At 39.5% G+C, this 22,581-nt stretch overlaps 1 protein-coding gene and 1 long non-coding RNA gene across 9 annotated transcripts in view; one reads left to right on the forward strand and one right to left on the reverse strand.

Moving 5' to 3' along the window:
- Positions 1-2,145, reverse strand: part of LOC103217608 (uncharacterized) — a 92,184-nt gene extending 90,039 nt beyond the window's left edge. For all 6 annotated transcript variants that reach the window (XR_012090610.1, XR_012090611.1, XR_491126.3 and 3 more), the window contains exon 1: positions 2,048-2,145. This is a non-coding gene — a long non-coding RNA (uncharacterized lncRNA). The remainder of the gene's footprint in view (positions 1-2,047) is intronic.
- A 68-nt stretch (positions 2,146-2,213) lies between these two features.
- HEMK2 (HemK methyltransferase 2, ETF1 glutamine and histone H4 lysine) lies at positions 2,214-17,808 on the forward strand. Of its 3 annotated transcripts, XR_491134.3 has the most exons (7): positions 2,214-2,448; positions 4,575-4,661; positions 5,705-5,795; positions 8,069-8,152; positions 11,182-11,323; positions 13,023-13,202; positions 17,130-17,808. XR_491134.3 is itself a non-coding variant. In XM_007965793.3 (6 exons), exons 1-6 carry the CDS (start codon positions 2,315-2,317, stop codon positions 13,127-13,129), a joined length of 645 nt encoding a protein of 214 aa, XP_007963984.3. In that variant the 5' UTR covers positions 2,214-2,314; the 3' UTR covers positions 13,130-16,305. The 3 variants fall into 3 exon arrangements, 2 of the variants coding, with proteins under 2 accessions (XP_007963984.3, XP_007963997.3); XM_007965793.3 differs by lacking the exon at positions 17,130-17,808 and having other exon boundaries at positions 13,023-16,305; XM_007965806.3 differs by lacking the exons at positions 8,069-8,152; positions 17,130-17,808 and having other exon boundaries at positions 13,023-16,305.
- The last annotated feature ends 4,773 nt before the right edge of the window (positions 17,809-22,581 follow it).

The raw sequence follows: 22,581 nt of genomic DNA on the forward strand, positions 1-22,581 counted from the left end.
CTTTGGGAGGACGAGGCTGTCAGATCACCTGAGGTCAGGAGTTCGAGACCAGCCTCACCAACATGGTGAAACCCCATTTCTACTAAAAATACAAAAATTAGCAGGGCATGGTAGTGCGTGCCTGTAATTCCAGTTACTCGGGAGGCTAAGGTAGGAGAATCGCTTGAATCTGGAAGGTGGAGGTTGCAATGAGTTGAGATCATGCCACTGCATTCCAGCCTGGGCAACAGAGCGAGACTCCATCTCAAAAAAAAAAAAAAGAAAGAAAGAAAGTTAATCACCACGTTGTTCATAATAGTGAAAACCTGAAAAGAAGAAAATCTTTACCAGTAGACATTTATCCAACCCAGATAAAAGATACTTTAGGCACAGTGGCTCATGTCTGTAATCCTAGCATTTTGGGAGGCTTAGGCTGGAGGACTGCTTGAGCTCAGGAGTTTGAGAACAGCTTAGGAAACGTGGTGAGACCCCCATCTCTAAAAAGAAAAATTAAATATTAGCTGGGAGTTACTAGGGAGGCTGAGATACGAGATTAGCTTGAATCCGGAGGCAGAAGTTGCAGTGAGCCAAGATCACACCAATGCACTCCAGCCTCGGTGACAGAGCGAGATTCCATCTCAAAAAATAAATAAAATAAAATAAGCTGGGAGTGGTGGCATGCGCCTATGGTTCCAGCTACTCAGGAGGCTGAGGCAGGAGGATCGTTTGAACCCAGGAGATCAAGTACAACTCTATCTCTCTCTCTTTCTCGCTCTGTTTTCTATATATATATATATTTCATATTTTTATATAATAAAATTCTATATGGTAGTTAAGAGGAGTAACCTAACTTTATATATCAAAACATAAATCTCGTATGCTGACTGAAAAAGAAATTTGAAAAACATGTCCAACCTAGTACCAGTTACGTAAATTTTAAAACACACCACATGTTGCTTATAAAGATATGACTGTTTATAAACGTATAAATGCAAGATCCGTGTTTTTACATGGGTTAGATGGACATACACTAAATCCATAAGAGCCTTGGAGAGAAGGTTACACAATTAAACTAAAGGTAAGTAGAGAAAGAACATCCATCTCATTTGTAATATTTTAGTTCTTGTATTTAAAAAATATTTTAAGGAAACGTGAGAAAATACTGTCATTTCTGGGTTTAAAACTTGGAGTTTTTAAATTTGTAACCCAGCCACGTGTGTTACGGGCTCACACCTGTAATCCCAGCACTTTGGGAGCCTGAAGCGGGTGGATCACCTGAGGTCAGCAGTTTGAGACCAGCCTGGTCAACATGGGGGAAATCCGTCTCTACTAAAAATACAGATTAGGCGGCTGCGGCGGCAGGTGCCTGTAATCCCATCTACTCCGGAGACTGAGGCAGGAGAATCGCTTGAACCTGGGAGGCAGAGGTTGCACTTAGCCTAGATCGCGCCACTGCCCTCCAGCATGGGGGATACAGCGAGACTCTGTCTCCAAAAAAAAAAAAAAAGAGAAATAAAATAAAATTTGTAACTCAAATACTTTTCTGTATTTTTATTTTTCAAATTTAAAAAAAGAGCTGTAAAAATGTTTCGTTGGGAAACAAATTTCAGAAATCGACTCAAAAAGAATGCAAGTACTTGAACAGTCTAATAACTTATAAATGTTCCAAAACATCAAAGATCCATCTACTCAAAAAGGCACCAAGCCCAGCCAGTTTTAAGGTTTTCTACCTAATGTTCCAGAAACAGTGTCCTAACTCATACAATGAGGGTAGCGTAATCTTGGTAAAAAACAGAGCCAGATTATTAGCCCCCCAAATTCAGCAGTGTATTAAACCGCATCATCTCGCTTAAGGTTTATAAAAAGAGTGCATTCATGATTCATCAGGAAAGCAATTTATAAAGTACAGTAAAAAAAATCAAACGAGAAAAGTCTTCATCTTTATAGCGTAAAGCTTAAAGTTCAGCTAACAAAAAAATAGTAAAATTTATTATGTATTTTTTTCAAATCCTTGCAAACTAGGAGTAAAACAGAATTTCTAAATATTAGTAGAATGAAGAACATTTACCTTAGTTAAAAACAACTCAGAATGCCCACTATCAGGTTCTAGTTAACAGAATAAAATTTAAATGTTCCAAAGGAGAAAGTAAATGTCAATAGTCACGGATTATACAACTGCCTACTTAGAAATTTCAAGGAGGTCCCCAGACAAATTTAGATATAAGACCGAAGAACACTCCGGTCGCCCGGAACTCCAGCCCCACCCCAAGACCGGCCCTTGAGGGGATGCGCATGCGCGCGCCCTGCGCAGGCGCGCAGAACGCAGTGAAGGACGATGGCGAGCCAGCGTTTCCCTACGCCGTTCCACGGGCACGTGGGCCGCGGCGCCTTCAGCGACGTGTACGAGCCCGCGGAGGACACGTTTCTGCTTCTGGACGCGCTCGAGGCAGCAGCTGCCGAGCTGGCGGGGTGCGAGGAGGGGAGGGGCTCTGACGGGAAAGAGCCGAGGCGTTCTGAAGAAGTGCAGTGGCGGAGGGCCGGGACGGTGGCTATCACCGCCCTGAGCCGGAGGAGGCGGGGTCCACTTGCAGATGATTGACAGCCAGGACGCCGTAATTGAGAATTTTCCTGTACTGACAAGTAATGAGTGTGCCGGGGACACATCTCCTTTGCCAGGGGCTGCTCTGTCTCATGAGCTTCCTGACTGCTTACCATGCAAAGGCGTCTCTTTACCTGTCACCTGTTAATCTGAAGAACACATGTCCCTGAGAGATGCGATAGTATAACACGTTTGGAAACAAAATATTCCGGAAACGTTGATTATTAATTTTTAAAGTATTAAATATTAAAATTGCGTGGTATTATTTGATTTACTCAGCACATAGCACCCTTAACAAACATGAAAGAAAGTTGTGTTACTGGAGGGGGGAAATATTTTTAAACCCACTGGATAGCATACTGTAGCACCAGCCAGTCCTCACTTGTGGCTACAGAGGACTTGAAATGTGGCTAGTGCTACTGAGGAACTGAATTTTTCATTTAATTGTTACAAAATAGAAAGTTACATGCAGCTAGCAGACAATAGTCTACCCTAGCACTTCATTTAAATGGATTTGTTGAAGTGATCGCCATCAATTTTAAATTAATAGAAAGAATGAATACTGACATTGTGATTTTTAAATATAAGGAATTTGTGTTGTTAGATTTGTTTGAAGATGAGGTGAACTGGGTTTTCTCAGGATGGAACAAACAGCTGTCAGATTTCAAAGATCTATATTGTATTTATCCCTCTTAAACTTGGTCATATTTTTCCACGTATAAAATGCCCCAGCTCTTATTAAACTAGTCTTTCATTGTAGATGATGGAACTTTTGGATTTACTGGAGTATAGAGTGGAACAGTACTGTTTTATAACTTGTCTTTTCTCAAGATAGCCCAGAAAGATTTACAAGCACAAATTGCACTGCAAAGTATGCTGTAAAAGGAGCTGATTTTGTTATAAAGTCTTGGGTTATTTCTAGTTTGGAATTCTAATTATTTATGAGACCGTGATAGTTATTTTCAAAGAGAAGCCACCTGGTGAGATTCACAGACCTTACTACCACCTAATAAAGACTTGTCAGATGTGTAGACTGGTTCCAAAAGTTTAAAACCTCTGGAGCTTGTCACTGGGTAGTTGTTTTGGGAGTTTAGTGCTAAAAATTTCCCTAAATGCCATCAAGCTGATCTTTGTGACAGGGATAATTTATGCTTTTGATGCATGTGTAACATTATAGAGGCCTGGCACTGTGGTTTATTACTGTAGTCCTAACTACTTGGGAGGCTGAGGTGGGAGATCACTTGAGCCCAGGAGTTAAAGGCTGCGGTGAGCTATGGTGGCACCACTGCACTGTAGCCTAGGTGACAGAGCAAGAGCACGGATCTAAAAAAGAACTTCCAAGATTATAGGCAAGAAAATAAATTTAATGGAAAGATAAAGTACGGTAGAATGAAGATTTTAATAGTTAACAGCATTCTCGGATGGCTGACATTAGAAGATCAGATACTATTATCTGAATTAGCTTATAGCTGTACAGAAAAGGAATTTTTGTCCTGCTCTATTACTGAGGGACCTTTTAATTCTCTAGGATATACTGATGGCTCTATGAATGTTAGGTGTTAAAAATGATAGAGGAACCTTTTATCAAAAATAAGTTTAGTAATAATACAAACCTTATCATTTTAGGAAATACTAAGCTAGGAGCTCCTTGTGCGAAGGAATGGTATCTTTCACATTAAGATTTCCAACCCTGGATTAATGTTTTTCCATACTTTTTAATGTAATGGTTTGTCAAAATTAACTGAAAGCCATGTTTGGTAATATATAACTTTTGTGGACTTAAAATATATTACATACCCAAAATATTAGTAATTTTGAGTTATGCAGTATTAAGTATGAAGTAGTTGTCAGAAATTACAAATTTCTATTTTCATATATTTGCAGGTTAGTGATGATGCTAGAGAAATATACGTGCTAGAAATAAAGCTAGCATGAGAGTTTTCTGTGAAAAGTATTTTGATTCTACTGTACTAATATTTATTTTGTTTTTTTTTAGAGTGGAAATATGCCTAGAAGTAGGGGCAGGGTCTGGTGTAGTATCTGCATTCCTAGCCTCTATGATAGGTCCTCAGGCTTTGTACATGTAAGTATATCATATTCATCTAGATCTTCCACTGACAGGTTAACCATGACAACTCTAATGAAATAATTTTTAAATAGACAGTATGTAATTATAGTATTTAAGCATAGCAAAAACTCAGATTACAAACTATGCTTCCCTAAAAATTATTCATGTTCAAACTGCTCCATCATACTGCATAATTGTAGAAGCAGCATAATTTTAGATCGTCTCTAAATTTGATTTATTTCTTAGGTAAATAATTTGATATAAGAAATTTAAAGTTGCTTAAATTTATAGAAAATTGGAGAATATAGAAAAGTATAAAGAAGAAAATCAAAATCACCTATAAATTTTACCATACATGGTCCAACTGAGTTTGCTTCTGTTTTTTTCTTTTTTTCAATTCCTGTGTGTTTTTTTTTTTTTTTTTTTTTTGAGACAAAGTCTCGCTCTGTCACCCAGCATGGAGTGCAGTGGCGTGATCTTGGCTCACTGCAACCTCGGCCTCCTGGGTTCTTGCCTCAGCCTCCTGAGTAGCTGGGACTACAGGCACCTGCCACCATACCCAGCTAATTTTTTTTTTGTATTTTTAGTAGAGATAGGGTTTCACCATGTTAGGCAGGATGGTCTCGATCTCCTGACCTGGTGATCCGCCTGCCTTGGCCTCCCAAAGTGCTGGGATTACAGGCATGAACCACCGCGCCTGGCCCATTTCCTGTGTTTTTAATTTAATTTTGTCTCATAAACATTTTCCTATCAAAAATTCCCTTTAAATTTCATTTTTGGTGGCTGCATAGTACTCCTTCATTGGATGTATCATAATTTCATAAATTCCTTCAGATGTGTGTGCATGTATGTGTATTCTACTCTTGGACATTGTATCACTATAACAGTCTTTTTCATCAGTAGAACAAATCCTTGTTCTCATTTGCCATTATTGAATACATTCTAATTTTATTTTCTAAATCTGTTCTGTGTAGAATTAATGGAACATTCCTTGAAATTACTCAGAAACAGATTTGCCTTATAGACATAGGATAGTTTCCTTCCATTTCTGTTTATAGGTGCACTGATATCAACCCTGAGGCAGCAGCTTGTACCCTAGAGACAGCACGCTGTAACAAAGTCCACGTTCAACCAGTTGTTACAGATTTGGTAAGCTAATCTTTGTCCAATAATAATTTTCTTTTCAAATAAGGTTAAGATGTTTTAGGTCAAAGAAACTTTGGTAAGTAATTGACTTTTGACCCACTAAGCAGTATACCCTATACAAAGTAAATTCTTTGTTGATGTAATCCATCTTTTCCACAATTCAAAAGGAATTTATATTAACTTATATAGATCAGACCTCTTTCAGTCAGAAGTTATAGTGAACCCTGTTCAAACTGGCTTAAATTTAAAAAGTTAGTCCAGTTAGTGCAAAGGCTAAAGTTAGTGTGTGCAAAGGCTCACACCTTTAGTCCCAGTACTCTGGGATGCCAAGGCAGGATGATTGCTTCAGCCCAGGAGTTCGAGACCAGCTTGTAAGATATAGTGAGACTTCGTCTCTATAAAAAATAAAAATTAAAAAAAAAAATAGCTGGATGTGGTTGTGCACACCTGTGGTGCCAGCTACTTGGGAGGCTGAGGTGGGAGGATTGCTTGACCCTGGGAGGTTGAGGCTGCCTTGAGCCATGATCGTGCCACTGCACTCCAGCCTGGGGAACAGAACAAGGCCCTGTCTCAAAAAACAAAACAAAAAAACAAAACAAAAATTTGATGGCTTCAGCACAGCTACTTCCAGGAACTCTAAGAATGTTATAGACGTCTTTTTCTTATCTCTGAACTTCTCTCTGGTGGCTCTGTTCCTAGGCAGTCTTTCCCTTCATGGTAACAGGATGTTTGCATATCTGTATCTTATTTCTCAACACCTTCCCGAGGAAAGAGGCCCTTTCTATTCAATTACTGTAGAAGAGGCCCCAGAATGAGTATTATCGGGATCAACTTGGGTTATGTGCCTATCTGTCAACCTTTTGCTGTGGTCAGAGGAGATTTGAATATGGAGATGATTGGCTTCAACCTGGCTCCTAGTCCCATCCCAGGAGCTGAGTTGGGATAAACCCTACTCAGGCCACTTAGATAGAGAATGATGGGAGGTAGAGCTTCCCTAACAAAAGTCAAGGAAGTTAAATCAGAAGAAAGGGGCAGTGGGTCCTCAGTAGGTAAAAACAACAAATGACAACTGCACAACCATTGTTTTAAGAAGTTAACAGCACACATTTTCAAGTGGCAGTTTTATGTACGTGAAATACCTTTTTATAGGCAAAAATAATAATAGCATGCACTAGGTAGAAATATGAAATACAAAATACTTCTGTACTCCTTAACCTACACTTTTCTTACGCTGATGAGCGTAGGTAGCTTTCCTGTTTGCTTTTTTTTTTTAATTTGTAAATGATTTTGTAGCTTAGAAGGAATTAAGTCAAAGAGATAAGAAATTATTTTCATATTATTAGAAGTTGTTACTGCTAATAAAAGCTAGGGTATCAAGAAAGGTACTCCGATAATTTGCATGAGATCAATGTGGTGATTTTTTTTTTGTATTTTAAAAATTTCTTTCTTTTTTTCTTTCTCTTTTTTTCTTTTTTTTTTTTTTTGAGACAGAGTCTCACTCTGTCGCCCAGGCTGGAGTGTAGTGGTGCAGTCTTGGCTCGCTGCAAACTCCGCCTCCTGGATTCAAGCAATTATCCTGCCTCAGCCTCCCGGGTAGCTGGGATTACAGGCACCCACCACTGTGCCTGGCTAGTTTTTTGTATTTTTAGTAGAGACTGGGTTTCATCATGTTGTCCATGGGTTGGCCAGGCTAGTCTCGAACTCCTCACCTCAGGTGATCTGCCTGCCTCGGCCTCCCAAAGTGCTGGGATAACAGGCATGAGCCACCATGTCTGGCCTAAAAATTTCTTTAATGTTTCCATAATTAGTGTTAAGTATTTTTGATAGAATGGTGAAACACCAGAGATAGAAGAAACTATAGAACAGTATCCAGTAAATGATGGTAGGTATCTGTACAGATATGGGAAAAATTGTGAAAATGTTAGCAAATATAGTTGTAAACTTACATCCAAGTCTATACAGATTATACAGAATTAGAATTTGCTTTCTTATTTCATTTTCTAAAAGTGAACCCAGAATATAAATATATGTGCTGTTGAGGAGTACAGGCTTTTTAATATTCATTCTGATAGTTTAATTTCCTTATTTTTATTTAATGGCCTATATTATTTTTCTGAATGAAAACGTAAAAATACTTAACTTCGTTTCTCTCTACAAGTGCAGGCCCTAACACATTATTTTCCCAAAAACTTGGAAGATTATTTTTAAAGATTGATTTGTCATTTATTTAATTCAGAGTTTAATGTAAAATTCTCACTATTGTTGAATACATTTAGGTCAAAGGCTTGCTACCAAGATTGAAGGAAAAAGTTGATCTTCTGGTGTTCAATCCCCCCTATGTAGTGACTCCACCTGAAGAGGTAAAACATACCACAAAATTTAATTATTAATATTTTCAGTTATTTTGTTTGTAAATTCAAATGAATGTCACCCTATGACATCGATCAGCTGCTGCTATCACAGACTACTCTGATTTTACTCCTAATTGTCAGTAATCGAGTCCTATTAATAGACCTAGGAAAGGAACCTTAAATGATGGAAATACAAACCGTGACACATATCTGTCACTAAAAATCACGTTCGTATCAGGCCATGGTGTTTATATTCATATATTCGAATATACATGTACATATATATTACACATATCCTTTATCATGAATAAAAAATTTGCAGAACAAAATGTTTTAACCTGCCCGGCACAGTGGCCCACGCCTGTAATCCCAGCACTTTGGGAGGCCGAGGCGGCAGATTACTGAGGTCAAGGGTTCAAGACCAGCCTGGCCAACATGGTGAAACCCCGTCTCTACTAAAAATACAAAAATTAGCCGGGCCTGGTGGCACACACCTGTAATCCCAGCTATTTGGGAGACTGTCACTAAAAATACAAAAATTAGCCGGGCCTGGTGGCACACACCTGTAATCCCAGCTATTTGGGAGACTGTCACAGGAGAATTGCTTGAGCCTGGAAGACAGAGGTTGCAATGAGCCGAGATCGGCCAGTGTACTCCAGCCTGGCTGACAGAGTGAGACTCTGTCTCAAAAAAAAAAAAAAAAAAATTTTTTTTTAACCAATCTTAAATTCACATAGGAATTCCTTCTCAAAGTTTCTGGTTTCCTCCTTTCACAAGTATTTCCAAAAAGTGAAAGAGTGGAACCAATTCTCATTTCAGATAGGGAAAACAAATAATCTTGAAGTATATTATTTTTTAAAATCTCAGTAATGAAAAGGTAAATCGCGTTAACCTTTTCCCAGGAATGGTCAAAGTTTAATAATGGGCTAAGACTAGCTTTCCTTTAATTATTATACTTTTTTATTCTTTGATAATTATTCTCTGGCAAGGCTGGTAAAAAATACATTCACCTCAGCGCCAAGATGGGAAGGATCCATTTGGCTGCTGTTGCTACTAATGGCAGTTAAACAGCGGAAAAGCTATTGCTCTGCTGACATATGAACTCATATGACGGGGAAGTCAGAAGGTGAACAGCCCTTGAGGGAAATGCAGTTTCATAAAGCTGTTTAGGAAAGCACTATCCAACTAGTGAGAAGACTAATCAATGAAAAGGAGATTCTGGGAACATGGTGACCTGAATGGGTTTCCTTTCTTCATGTTTCTAGCCCTAAGCCACATGCTTCTGAGCCTTACAGCTGCTGGGATGTATAGATGATTGAGTGCAGGCAATGCCTTGGGCTATTTTGCTTTCCCAACGGAAAGAAAACCTGTCGTATTCTCATGAGCTGGGCAATTAGCTAGAAAGCAGGATAAAATACAACACAACGAAGATGTCTTGGAGCTTAAAAATACGTTTTACACGGTAAAACATCAGGCAGTGAATTAAAAGAGAATGTGGTCACTGTCAAGACCTGAATCAGTTATCTGGAAACCAGTGAAAAAAAGATTTCAGTGCACAGAGCATAAAGATATGGAGAAGAATTCACAAAGGTAAAAGAGAAGAGACTCAGAGATTAGATCCAGGAAACATAATATACAAATAATAGGAGTTTGTATTTATAATAAGCTGTGGGTATACTTACTGATATATCCAGAAACATGAATTAAGATGTTGGTTTGTGCCAACAGCACAAATGGGGAGTATAACCCAGGAGAAAAGTAGAGAGAATGCCAGGAAAAGGAAGTCTCCAGGAGGAAAGTCTTAAAAACAGAGGAAATGTTAATATGATTAACAGGCATGGTTGTTTGCGCCTGTAGTCCTAGACACTTGGGAAGCTGAAGTCGGAGGATCACTTGAGCACAGGAGGTGGAAGCTGCAGTGAGCCATGATTACATGACTGCACTCCAGTCTAGGTGACAGAAGGAGGCCCTGTCTCAAAAAAAAGAAAGTGAAAAAAGGAAACAATATACAATGATAAGGATCTAAAGATTTTTTAATACTATATAAACTCTCAGGCGTATTGTTTCTAAAATATAGATTGTTAGAGGAAACATGCTTCAGTATGCCTTTATATAATATATAATAAATGGGTTCCTTAGAAAAGGTCTATGTGTTTCACACTTTAATCTACAAGAGGGCCAGATGCACTGGGACATTTTGAAACTTTGTTTCTGTACAGTATGTATCTTATAATACAAGCTCCTCCTCCTAGCTTCTTTCTATAGTAAGTATAAAAGCTACCCACGTCTCTCAATTTAAGCATTGTACTAATAGTAAGAACTATTATTAAGCCCTTGATATATGCAGAGCAATGTTCTCAAAACTTTAAATATACTTCCTCATTTATTCCTAACAGTAGATAAAAATTTTTTTTATTATTACAAAAACATTTTTTATCCAGTTATTATTTTTCTAATTGTACATATGGAACTATCCTTTTCCTAATTTTACAGATAAAGGAGGAAAGTAATTCACAAACAAGATTACTAATTTACCCAAGGTTACACACTAGAAAACGATGAAACTTAGATTCAACTTTACTGCTCCTTCGTCAGCAGTAAAAAATGCAAAATATTTACTTGTTTGGTGATAATACTTCTCAAAAAGATTCGGTTTGTGATCTAAATCAAACTTGAGTTAAAAGAAAACATTCGGCCGGGCGCCGTGGCTCACGCCTGTAATCCCAGCGCTCTGGGAGGCCGAGGCGGGCGGATCACAAGGTCAGGAGATCGAGACCATCCTGGCTAACAGGGTGAAACCCCGTCTCTACTAAAAATACAAAAAAGCCGGGTGTGGTGGCGCCGCCTGTAGTCCCAGCTACTCGGGAGGCTGAGGCAGGAGAATGGCGTGAACCCGGAAGGCGGAGCTTGCAGTGAGCGGAGATCGCGCCACTGCACTCCAGCCTGGGCGACAGAGCGAGACTCCGTCTCAAAAAAAAAAAAAAAAAAAAAAAAAAAAAAAAAAAAAAAAAGAAAACATTCTTTCTAATTGTTCACAGGTAGGAAGTCACGGAATAGAGGCAGCTTGGGCTGGTGGCAGAAATGGTCGGGAAGTGATGGACAGGTTTTTCCCCCTGGTTCCAGATCTCCTTTCACCAAGAGGATTATTCTATTTAGTTACCATTAAAGAAAACAACCCAGGTAATACAGACCAATTTATTGTTTAAGCATTTATATTGCTGAAATCAAAAGTTAATAATGTAAAATGCTATAATTTATAAGATAACCTGGCATGTTAATGAATCACTTAAAACAATCACTGACAATAGCTAATAAAGGCATAAATTCATGTTGAAAGAGAAAAGAGGTTTTCAGGGGTAAATTTTTCTTATTTTAAAAAGTGTTATCTTCTCTTTTCCCCATTTATAACCTAATATTCAAGTACAAAGATCGCTAATGTTTTCTTCTAACACCTCACCCTCAGTGTTATGAATTTTCTCTCTACCCTCTAGTCTTCATGCCCTTGACAATTGTGCTGTACTCTTCAGTTCGTCTGGAGTTCTATCATGAAAGTTATTTTATTGTATAGATTTTTATATCTTTGTTTTCAGATTGCTTTATAACTAAATTGAACATAATCTTTCTTCTCTTTTTCTGTACACTTCAAGTTTGATTTTTAGCTTGTACTAAAAATCCTCAGCCCTTCAAATCACGTGATTGCTAATTTTCTCTTGCCTTGCTTTCCTTTCCTTTCCTTTCTTTTCCTTCTTTCTTTTTCTTTCTCTCTTTTCTCTTCTTTTTTTCCTTCCTTCCATCCATCTTTCTTTCTTTTCCCTTCCTTCCTTCCTTCCTTCCTTCTCTCTCTCTCTCTTCCTTTCTTTCTCCTTCCCTCCCTTCCTCCCTCCTTCCTTCCTCCCTTCCTTCCCTTCGCTTCCCTTCCCTTATTTTCTTTTCTTTTTTCTTTTCTTTCTTTCTCTTCTCTTCTTTCCCTTCCTTCCATCCATCGGTCCTTCCTTCTTTCTCTCTCTTTCTTTCCTTCTTCTTCTTCCTTACCTTCTTTTCTTCTTTCTTTCTCTTTTTCTCTTTTCTCTTTTTTCCTTCTGTCTGTCTTTCTTTTCTTTTTTTCTTTCTTTCTTTCTTTTCTTTTTCTCTCTTTTCTCTTCTCTTATTTTTTCCTCCCTTTGTCTTTCTCTCTCTCTCTTTCTTTCCTTCCTTCCTTCCTTCTTCCTTCCTTCCTTTCCTTCTCTTCTTTCTTTCTTTCTTTCTTTCTTTTTTTCTTTCTTTCTTCTCTCTCTCTCTTTTCTCTCCTTTTTTTCCTTCCTTCCGTTCATCCTTCCTTCTTTCTCTCTCTTTTCTTTTCCTTACCTTTCCTTTTCTTTTTTTCTTTCTTCTCCATTTTCTTAGTTCAGTCTTCTTAGTTTTATTTATTTATAAGGAAGGTTTTCTTTTCTCAATATGCCTGAAAGAAATAAGCTACTTCTTCCACTCTCACTGTGCAATGTCACTATTCAGTTTGTCCCACACCATCATTGGCTCTTGTCATCCAAAGAGAAAGACATAGGGCAGAGATTGGAGCCAAGCAACTAAAAAACTGATCACTTGCTATAATAATAAGGACAATTAATGTTTCTGCTGAGCCTAAAGTAGGCTGTGACTGCAAAGCAAGCCATTCATTCTGATTAGAATCACCAGCAACACTTTGAAAATACGAAGGGCTCCTGTTTAGCTGAAGACTAAGTTCACTTTAATAGACATTTATTTGATATACATTGTTTTGTATATCAAATAAATTGATGAATACAATTTATAAATCATCTGTGTTTAACTTTATTAAATTGCTTATTGATCATGCACACTACCAAATGGCTTAATGGATTTTACCTTTTGATTTTTATTTTAGAAGAAATTTTGAAAATAATGAAGACAAAAGGTCTGCAAGGAACCACTGCACTTTCCAGACAAGCAGGCCAAGAAACTCTTTCAGTCCTCAAGTTCACCAAGTCCTAGCATACAGTGTGTGCCCAGAGCTACTGGAAACTGAATGCATTTAGCATATCTTGAAACTGAAGTCATTCATTAGGTAACAAGGAATTTTATCAGAAATTTGTCATTAAAAAATGGCAGGAAGGTGGAACATTCCCTTCCAGTCAGGCCTATATAATTATTTGCAAAAGTACAGGTAAATATGTATATTATATTTATAATTTGCATTTTAAATATAAAAGTTATGTATGAAATATTTATTTCACCATTATTTGGTGAGGCAATGGAATTTATCTGGCAAATGTCTTTTTTTTCATACCAGTCCACAAAGGCAGTTTGCTTTCAGATGGCAGGGCCCCCGACACACCTTCATTGTTGTATATCCGGTGTATATCAGCTCTCCAACTCTATGTCATAATTCAGTTCATGGGGCTCTTGATTACCTTTCCCTTCCACAAAATATTACACTAATTCATATAATTGATGACATTATGCTGATTTGACCTAGTAGCAAGAAGTAGAAACTACACTAGACTTAGTGGAAAGACATTTGCATCAGAGGGTAGGAAATAAATATGACTGCATTTCAAATAAATATGACTGCATTTCAAGGACCTTCTACCTTAGTGAAATTGGTAGGGATACAGTGACATGGGGCATGTTGAGATATTTCTTCTAAGGTGAAGGATAAGTACTTGCAGCTTGCTGCTCTTACAACCCAGAAAGAGGCACAATACTTCGTGGGCCTCTTTGGGTTTTGGAGGCAACATTTTCCAATTTCATTATGTTACTTCAGCCCATTTACCAATTGACTCAAAAAGCTGCTAGTTTTGAGTAGGGCCCAGAACAAGAAAAGTCTCTGTAACGGGTCCAGGCTGCTGTTAAAGCTGCTCCGCCACTTGGGTCTTATGATCCAGCAGATCCAATGGTGTTTAAGTGGCAGTGGCAGATAGGGATGCTGTTTGAAGCTTCTGGCAGGTCCCTGTAGGTGAATCTTGGTTTAGGATTTTAGAGCAAAGTCCTGCCATTACCAACAAATAGCTAGTCTCTTTCTGAGAAACAGCTCTTGGCCTGCTACTAGGCCTTAGTAGAGACGGATACTTCTTGAGCCACCAAGTTACCATGCAACCTGAGCTGCCTGTCATGAACTGGATGTTATCTGAGCCACCAATGCACAAAGTTGGATATGCCCAGCAACACTCCGTCATCAGATGGAAATGGCATACACGTGATTGGGCCTGAGCAGGCCCTGAAGGCACAAGGAAGTTACATGAAGAAGTAGGCCAAATTTCCATAGTCCCCACTTCTGCTACCTGCCTTCTCTCTTCCAGCCTGCATCTGTGGCTTCATGGGGACTTCCTTACAACCAGCTGACAGAGAAAGAGAAGACTTAGGCCTGGTTTACAGAGGCTTCTATATGATATGCAGGTACCACCCAAAAGTGGACAGCTGTAGCACTCAGCTCACCTCTGGGCTACCTTGAAGGACGGTGGTGAAGGGAAGTCCTCCCAGTGGAAAGAACTTTGAGCAGTCCCCCTTGTTGACTTTGCTTAGAAGGAAAAATGGCCAGATATTCAATTATATGCCAATTTGTAGGCTGTGGCCAGTGGTTTGGCAGGATCGTCAGGGAGTTCAACATAACTGGAAAATTGGTGACAAAGAAATTTGGAGATGAAGTATATGGATAGACACTGAATGGGCAAAAAGGGCGAAGATATTTGTGCCCCATGTGAATGCTCACCAAAGGGTTAGCACAGAAGGATTTTAATAAAGTAGACAAGATAACCTGTTCTGTGGATACTAGTAGGCCTCTTTCTTCAGCCACCCGTGTCATCACCCAATTGTTTCATGAACAAAGTAGCCATGGTAACAAGAGTAGAGATTATGCATGGGCTCAGCAACGTGGACTTCTACTCACCAAGGCTGACCTGGCCAAGGCTATCTCTGAGTGCCCAGTCTGCCAGCAGCAGAGACCAACACTGAGCCCCTGATATGACACCATTTCCCAGAGTCAGCAGTCAGCTGCCTAGTGGCAGGTTAATTACATTGATCCACCTCCATCGTTGAAGGGATAGTGTTTTGTCCTTACTGAAATAGATCTTACTCTGGATACAGATTCACTTCCCCTTCGCACAGTGCTTCTACTAAAACTACCATCCATGGACTTACAGAATCTCTCATCTATGACCATGGTATTCCACACAGCATTACAAGGAACTCAGTTCACAGCAAAAGTGTGGGAGTGGGCCCATGCTCATGGAATTTTCTTACAATGTTCCCTACTATCCTGAATCAACTGGCTACATAGAGCAGTGGAATGGTATTTTGAAGACAGTAATAGCACCAGCTATACGGCAGTGCCTTGTAGGGCTGGGACAAGGTTCTGTGGAAGGCTGTCTACTCTCTGAGTCAGCATCTAGTATATGGTGCATTTCTCTTATGATGGATTCACAGATCCAGGAATCAAGGGGTCAAAATAGGAGGGACACTGTTCGCTATTAGCCCTAGTGACCCACTAGCAAAATTTTTGCTTCCTGTTGTCATGACTTATGCTCTGCTGGCCTAGAGGTCTTACATAGGGTGGCATGTTTTCCACTGAGAGGTACAATCATGATTTATTTGAACTGGAAGTTTAAGACTGCTCCTCAGCCACTTCGGGCTTCTCATGCCTCTAACTCAATAGACAAATGAGTTACAGTGCTGGCTGGGTGATTGTTCCCGACTACCAAGTAGAAACTGGACTACCCCCAAATGGTGGTAAGGAAAAGTATGTTGGGAATATGTGAGATTCCTTAGGGCTTCTCTTAGTGTTACCATGCCCTGTGATTAAGGTCAGTGGAAAACTACAACTTAATTCAGACAGGACCACTAATGACCTAGACCTTTCAGCAATAAAGGTTTGGGTCACCACCAGGTAAGTGCCATGACCAGATGAAGTGCTTGCTGAAGGCAAAGGGAATACAGAATAAGTGGTGGAAGAAATACTGACTTTGATCATATGACCAGTTACAGAAACATAGACTGTGATTGTCATAAGTATGTCCTCCATATTTTGCTATGACTCCATGTTGTGTGTGTGTAGCTTTCTTTCTTCTCATTTCCTTATTCTGTAACATAAGATGCATTGATTTTATTATAGTGATGTATTATAGATTTGTTATAGATACATTGTTTAAATATAGTTAATTTTTTAAACTGGCTCCAATGTTCAACCTTGATTAATTTTACATCATGGTATTTAAGTTATGGGATATCAAGGAGAGAGTAAACATCACATGAAGACTTTACCTCCTCTTCTGGGAAATGGGTTAGCGTGTTTCTGGTAGAATGCTCAATTGTTAATTGTGTTAGATGGAATTATGACCTTGCTGTTGTCTTTTTTTTTTTTTTTTTTTTGAGACGGAGTCTCGCCCTGTTGCCCAGGCAGGAGTGCAGTGGTGCGATCTGGGCTCACTGCAAGCTCTGCCTCCTGGGTTCATGCCATTCTCCTGCCTCAGCCTCCCAGTGGCTGGGATTACAGGCGCTCGCCACCATGCCCGGCTAATTTTTTGTATTTTTAGTAGAGACGGGGTTTCACCGTGTTAGCCAGGATGGTCTCGATCTCCTGACCTCGTGATCCGCCCGCCTCGGCCTCCCAAAGTGCTGGGATTACAGGCGTGAGCCACCGCGCCCGGCCGCTGTTGTCTTTATGTGGCAGTTAAGTATGGTTTAAGGAGATGCGTATGGGTGCCAAGTTGACAAGGGTAAACTTGCGATGGTTAATTTTATATGTCAACTTGAATAGGCCACGGGGTCCCAGATGTCTGTTTAAACATTATTCTGGAGTGTCTTGAGTGTGTTTACAGAGGAGATTCGAATTTGAATTGGGGGATTCAGTAAAGGAGATGGCCATCCCCAAGGTGGGTGGACATCATCCAATTTGTTGAGGGTGTAAATAAAAGGCTGAGGAAGGAAGAATTCACCCCCGCTTTTTTTTCCTGCCTCATTGTTTGAGCTGTGACATCTCATCTTCTCCTGTCCTCAGATGAATTTACATCACTGACTCCCCTGGTTCTCAAGCCTTTGGACTCAGACTGAATTATACCACAGGCCTTCCTGGGTCTCCAGCTTATAGATGACAGATCATGGGACCTCTTAGCCTCCATAATCATGTAAGCCATTTTCTTGTAGTATTGGTAAAACATATATTAGACCAATCTATAAAACAGATAGCTATGAAAGAAAAGGGAGACAGGCACATGCCTAGGCAAATACGGAAGGGTCCCTGAAGAACCTCCGACTTGCCCAGGTCATTGTGCACAGATGGCTTGCCTGAACATGCCCACTGTGAAAAATTCCATTTCTCAACACACGTGCAGTAAGGGAGATAAATCAATGTAACTTAGACCAAGTGCCCGTACATGGGGTGGAGCCACACGGAGTTTGCACCTTATGCAGGAGAGAAGCCATGCCCCTTCAGCTCGTGTGTGGTGGCCTGGCATTCAATTTGTGAGGTGGAAAACCTGCATGAGGGACCCCTCCTTTTGTGGAGAGATTTCCTTTCGCTTAATAAATTCTGCCCTCCTTGCCTTTCAGTGTATACATGTGCCTTATTTTTTTCTGGTTGTGTGATAACTCAAATTTAACTGAATTAAGGAACAGAAAATTCTGCATCAGCTACATTAATAGCTGTTTGTACTGGATTGAGTAGTGTCCCCCCCCCCCCCCGACAAAATTAGTGTTCAACTGAAACCTGTGAATATGATCCTATTTGGAATTAGGAACTTTGCAGATGTAATCAAGTTAAGACAAGGTCATACTGGATTAGGGTGGACGCTAAACCCAATATCCCTTGTGTCCTTGTAAGAACAGGAAAATCTGAACACAGAGACATAGGGAGGATGCCATATGAAGACAGAGGCAGAGGTTGGAGTGATGAGTCAACAAGTAAAGGAATGCAGGGGTTGCTAGCAACTACCAGAGGCTAGAAGAGGCAGGAAGGATTCTTCTTTCAAGACTTCAGAGGGAGCATGGTCCAGCCCACACCTTTATTTTAGACTTCTAGCCTCAAGAACTGTGAGAGAATGCATTTGTTTTAAGCTACCCAATTGGTGGCACTGTTACAGTAACTCTCAGAAATTCATATGCTGAGTGCAAAATTAAAAGCATGATTAGGAATAGACGTGGACACTGATATGGTTTGGATTTGTGTCCCCACTCAAATCTCATGTTGAATTTTAATCCCTAATATTGGAAGAGGGGCCTGGTGAGAGGTGATTGGATCATGGGGGCAGACTTCCTCCTTGCTGTTCTCATGATAGTGAGTTCTTAACGAGATCTGGTTGTTTAAAAGTGTGTAGCACTCCCTCTTCGCTCTCTTCCTCCTGCTCCAACCATGTGGACATGCCTCCTTCCTTTTTGCCTTCTGCCATGATTTCAAGCTTCCTCAGGCCTCCCCAGCCATGCTTCCTGTACAACCTGTGGAACCGTGAGCCAATTAAGCCTCTTTTCTTTACCCAGTCTCAGGTAATTCTTTGTAGCAATGTGAGAACAGACTAAAACAGACACTAAAGAATGATAAAGGGCGCCGGGCGCGGTGGCTTACGCCTGTAATTCCAGCACTTTGGGAGGCCGAGGCGGGCGGATCACGAGGTCAGGAGATCGAGACCATCCTGGCAAACATGGTGAAACCCCGTCTCTACTAAAAATACAAAAAAATTAGCCAGGCGTGGTGGCGGGTGCCTATAGTCCCAGCTTCTAGGGAGGCTGAGGCAGGGGAATGGCATGAACCCGGGAGGTGGCGGAGCTTGCAGTGAGTGGAGATCGGGGCACTGCACTCCAGCCTGGGCGACAGAGTGAAACTCCGTCTCAAAAAAAAAAAAAAAAAAAAGTTATAAAGGGTTTACACTTTCTGAGACGGAGTCTTGCTCTTGTTTCCCAGGCTGGAGTGTAATGCCGTGATCTCAGCTCACTGCCATCTCTGCCTCTCAAGCTCAAGCAGTTCTCCTGCCTCAACCTCCTGAGTAGATGGGATTACAGGCGCGTGCCACCACATCAAGGAGACCAAAAAGGCGAAGAGATTTGAAAAATAGTAGTGAGTTTGATATCACAGACTAATATAGAACTCTGAAACTAACAATCAGGGAATGCATATTCTTTCTCAAGCAATCATGGGATGTTTACCAACATGATTACATATTAGACCAAAAGTAAGTCCCTATAAAATTCAAAGAATCAACATGATATAGCTAATCTTCTCTGACTATAAAGTGTTTAGGTTATAAATTGATAACAAAAATAAAATTTAAAAGTCCCCATACATTTACAAAATTTAAAACATGCTTCTAAACAATTCATATGTCAAGGAAGAAATAATGACATTTTAGGCTGGGCATGATGGCTCACTCCTGTAATCCCACCACTTTTGGAGGCCGAGACAGGCAGGTCACCTGATGTTAGGAGTTTGGGACCAGCCTGGCCAACATGATGAAACCCCATCTCCACTAAAAATAAAAAAATTAGCTGGGCATGGTGGCATGTGCCTGTAATCCCATCTACTCGGGAGGCTGAGGCAGGAGAATAGCTTGAGCTTGAGAGGCAGAGATGACAGTGAGCTGAGATCATGCCATTGCACTCCAGCCTGGGCAACAAGAGCAAGACTCTGTTTCAAAAAAAAAAAAAAAAAAGGAAATGACATTTTGAAAATTACTGAACAGAGAGTGAACCCTAATATAAACTGTGAACTTTAGTTAGTAATAATATATCAATATTGGTTCATCAGTTGTAACAGATGCACCACACTAATGCAAGATGCAAATAATTGGGGGGAACTGTGCTTGTGTTTGTGCAGTCCGGGAGAGGTTTGTGCAAACTCTGTACTTTTTTTTGTTTTTTAACCTGTGTCTACAACAAAACTCTGTACCTCGTTATCAGTTTTCCTGTAAAGCTAAAACTGTTCTAAAAAACATTTAAAAGGTCTTTTAGTGTAAGAGAAAACCAAAACCAAACAAACAAAAAGGCAACATAATGATAAACAAAAAATTCAGGTTAGCGCTAACCAGTGGGATGAGAGGAGGTAAGGATGACTGGGAGAAAGGCTAGAGGAGAACCAGGCACCCAGATAAACACCGTAAAGGGACTGGCAGTGTTCCAGTTCTGAAGTTGGATAGAGAGTTTCTTGGATATACATTTTATTATTTTAAATTCGTGTGAACTGGGCCATGATCTTACAGTCTGTGTTATTCTCATATGCAGAGGTTCAACTGGTTTACCAAGTTCTTTATTAGTGACACACTAAAAATTTATTGCTTATGCATTTTATAATCTAATGTGCTTTGTCCAGGGCATAGAAAGTGTTCTATTCCATTTAGTCATTCAGAGACTCAGGATCCCTCTATTTTGTGTCACCATCACATTCAGCGTGTAACCTCTGTCAGCATGGATACGGAAAAAAGAGGAAGATCGTGCATGAGAGATTTTTGAGCCAGTCCTGGAAGTAGCATAAGTGACTTGGAATTCCAGTGGCCAGGACTCATTCAGACGATTCCAGTATAGTTGAACTGTATGCCCAAGAAGAAGTGATTCTTGTAATTCTTCCCCCTAAATAATTGTGTTAGACAAAACTTTGATAACAAAACCAGATAAGGGTTATATAAGAAAGGAAACTGACAGGCCAACCACATTCACATAGAGGAAAAAAAGAATAAAACTTCAACAAGCTAAATCTAGCAGTATATATAAAACAGATGATACACTATGACCAAGTTGAGTTTATCCCAGGAATGTAACCATGGTTTAATAGAAAAATCTATAAATTCCATTTATCATTCTAAAAGGTTAAAGGGAAGAAAAATAGCACATTATCACCTCAACAGATGTGGACACACATTTGTTGAAATTCAATACACTTGGCAAACTAGGAAGAGAAGGAACTTTCTTAACCCAGTATGGTCTGTATACAAAAAACTCTGGCAAATATTCTGCAAGTAGAAATACTGAAAGCATTCCCTATAAAAATCAGAAATGAGAAAATTGCCACCTATTACCACTCCTATTCAACATTTTCACTGGAAGTCCTAGCCAGCAAAATAAGAAAAGAAAAAAAGATGAAAGGGAAAAGGATAGGAAAATATGAACAAAATTGTTGTCATTAACAGATGATATTATTTACCAGGAAAACATTTAAAGAAGCACTGACTTATTATGATAAGAGGGCTTAGGAAAGTGGTTGTCTGTAATAATAATATTCAGAAATAATTTATATTTCTATATAATATATATTTCCCCAAAGCAGGAAAACATATTTTAATAATACCACTAAAAATGATAAATAAGGCACCATGGAATAAATATAATGAGTACAGGACTAACATGCAATTTGATTAAAATACTTTTTTTTTTTTTTTTTTTTGAGACAAGGTCTTGTTCTGTCACCCAGGCTGGAGTGCAGTGGCGTGAACTTGGCTCACTGCAACCTCCACCCCACGAGCTTAGGCCATCCTCCCACCTCAGCCTCTTGAGTTGCTGGGACCACAGGTATGCACCACCACAATCAGCTAATTTTTCATATTTTTAGTAGAGATGGGGGTCTCACCATGTTGCTCAGGCTGGTCTTGAATGCCAGAGCTCAAGCAATCCTCCCACCTCGGCCTCCCAAAGTGCTGAGATTACAGGCATGAGCCACCACACACAGCCTAAAAGACATTTTAAATGAGTAAATGGAAATGGAAAATTATTTCGTGTTTGACTAGGAAGACTCACTATTATAAAGATACCAATTGTTCCTATACTTACAGTAAAATTCCAGTCAAAAACCCAAAAGTGTTTTTCGTAAAACCTGAACAAATGACCAAGAACAGCCTAGACACTCCTAGAAAATAGGAGGAGCATGAGAGAGCTTGAACTACTCAGATGCCAAATGCTTATTATTAAACAATAGTAATTAAGACAGTTTTATATTGACCCAAAGATAAATAAACTGAAACAGAATGGAAAGTCCATAAAGAAACATGTACATATATAGAAATGTGTACATGATGAAATGGAACTGCAGAACAAATGGCATAGTACTGTATAAGTGATTATACACAAAAGGAAACAGTGAAATTAGATTCTTACCTCACACCATATACAGAAGTCCACTAAAATGGATTAAGTTGTAAATAAAAAGGTTGAATTTTAAATTTGGAAAAAATATAGGAGAATATTTTTATGACAATAGAATGGGAAAGTGTATCTATAAAATAAAAAAGAATCACAGACCCTAAAAGACTGATAAATTCAGTTACAGTAAAGAGTTTTGTTCATCAAAGGCATTATAAAGGAAATTGAGGCTGGGCATATTGTAATCCCTGTACTGAGGGAGGCCAAGGAGGTCGGATCCATCTGGGCCCATCCATGTTGCCCCCATAAGACTTGAGGCAAGGGGAAACTGATGAAATATACTGTTGCTTATGCTAATTGTTGTATTAATACTGTGAGTAATAAAGTTCCTTGTC

This window comes from Chlorocebus sabaeus, chromosome 2, assembly GCF_047675955.1.
Source record: "Chlorocebus sabaeus isolate Y175 chromosome 2, mChlSab1.0.hap1, whole genome shotgun sequence".
Lineage (NCBI taxonomy): Eukaryota > Metazoa > Chordata > Mammalia > Primates > Cercopithecidae > Chlorocebus > Chlorocebus sabaeus.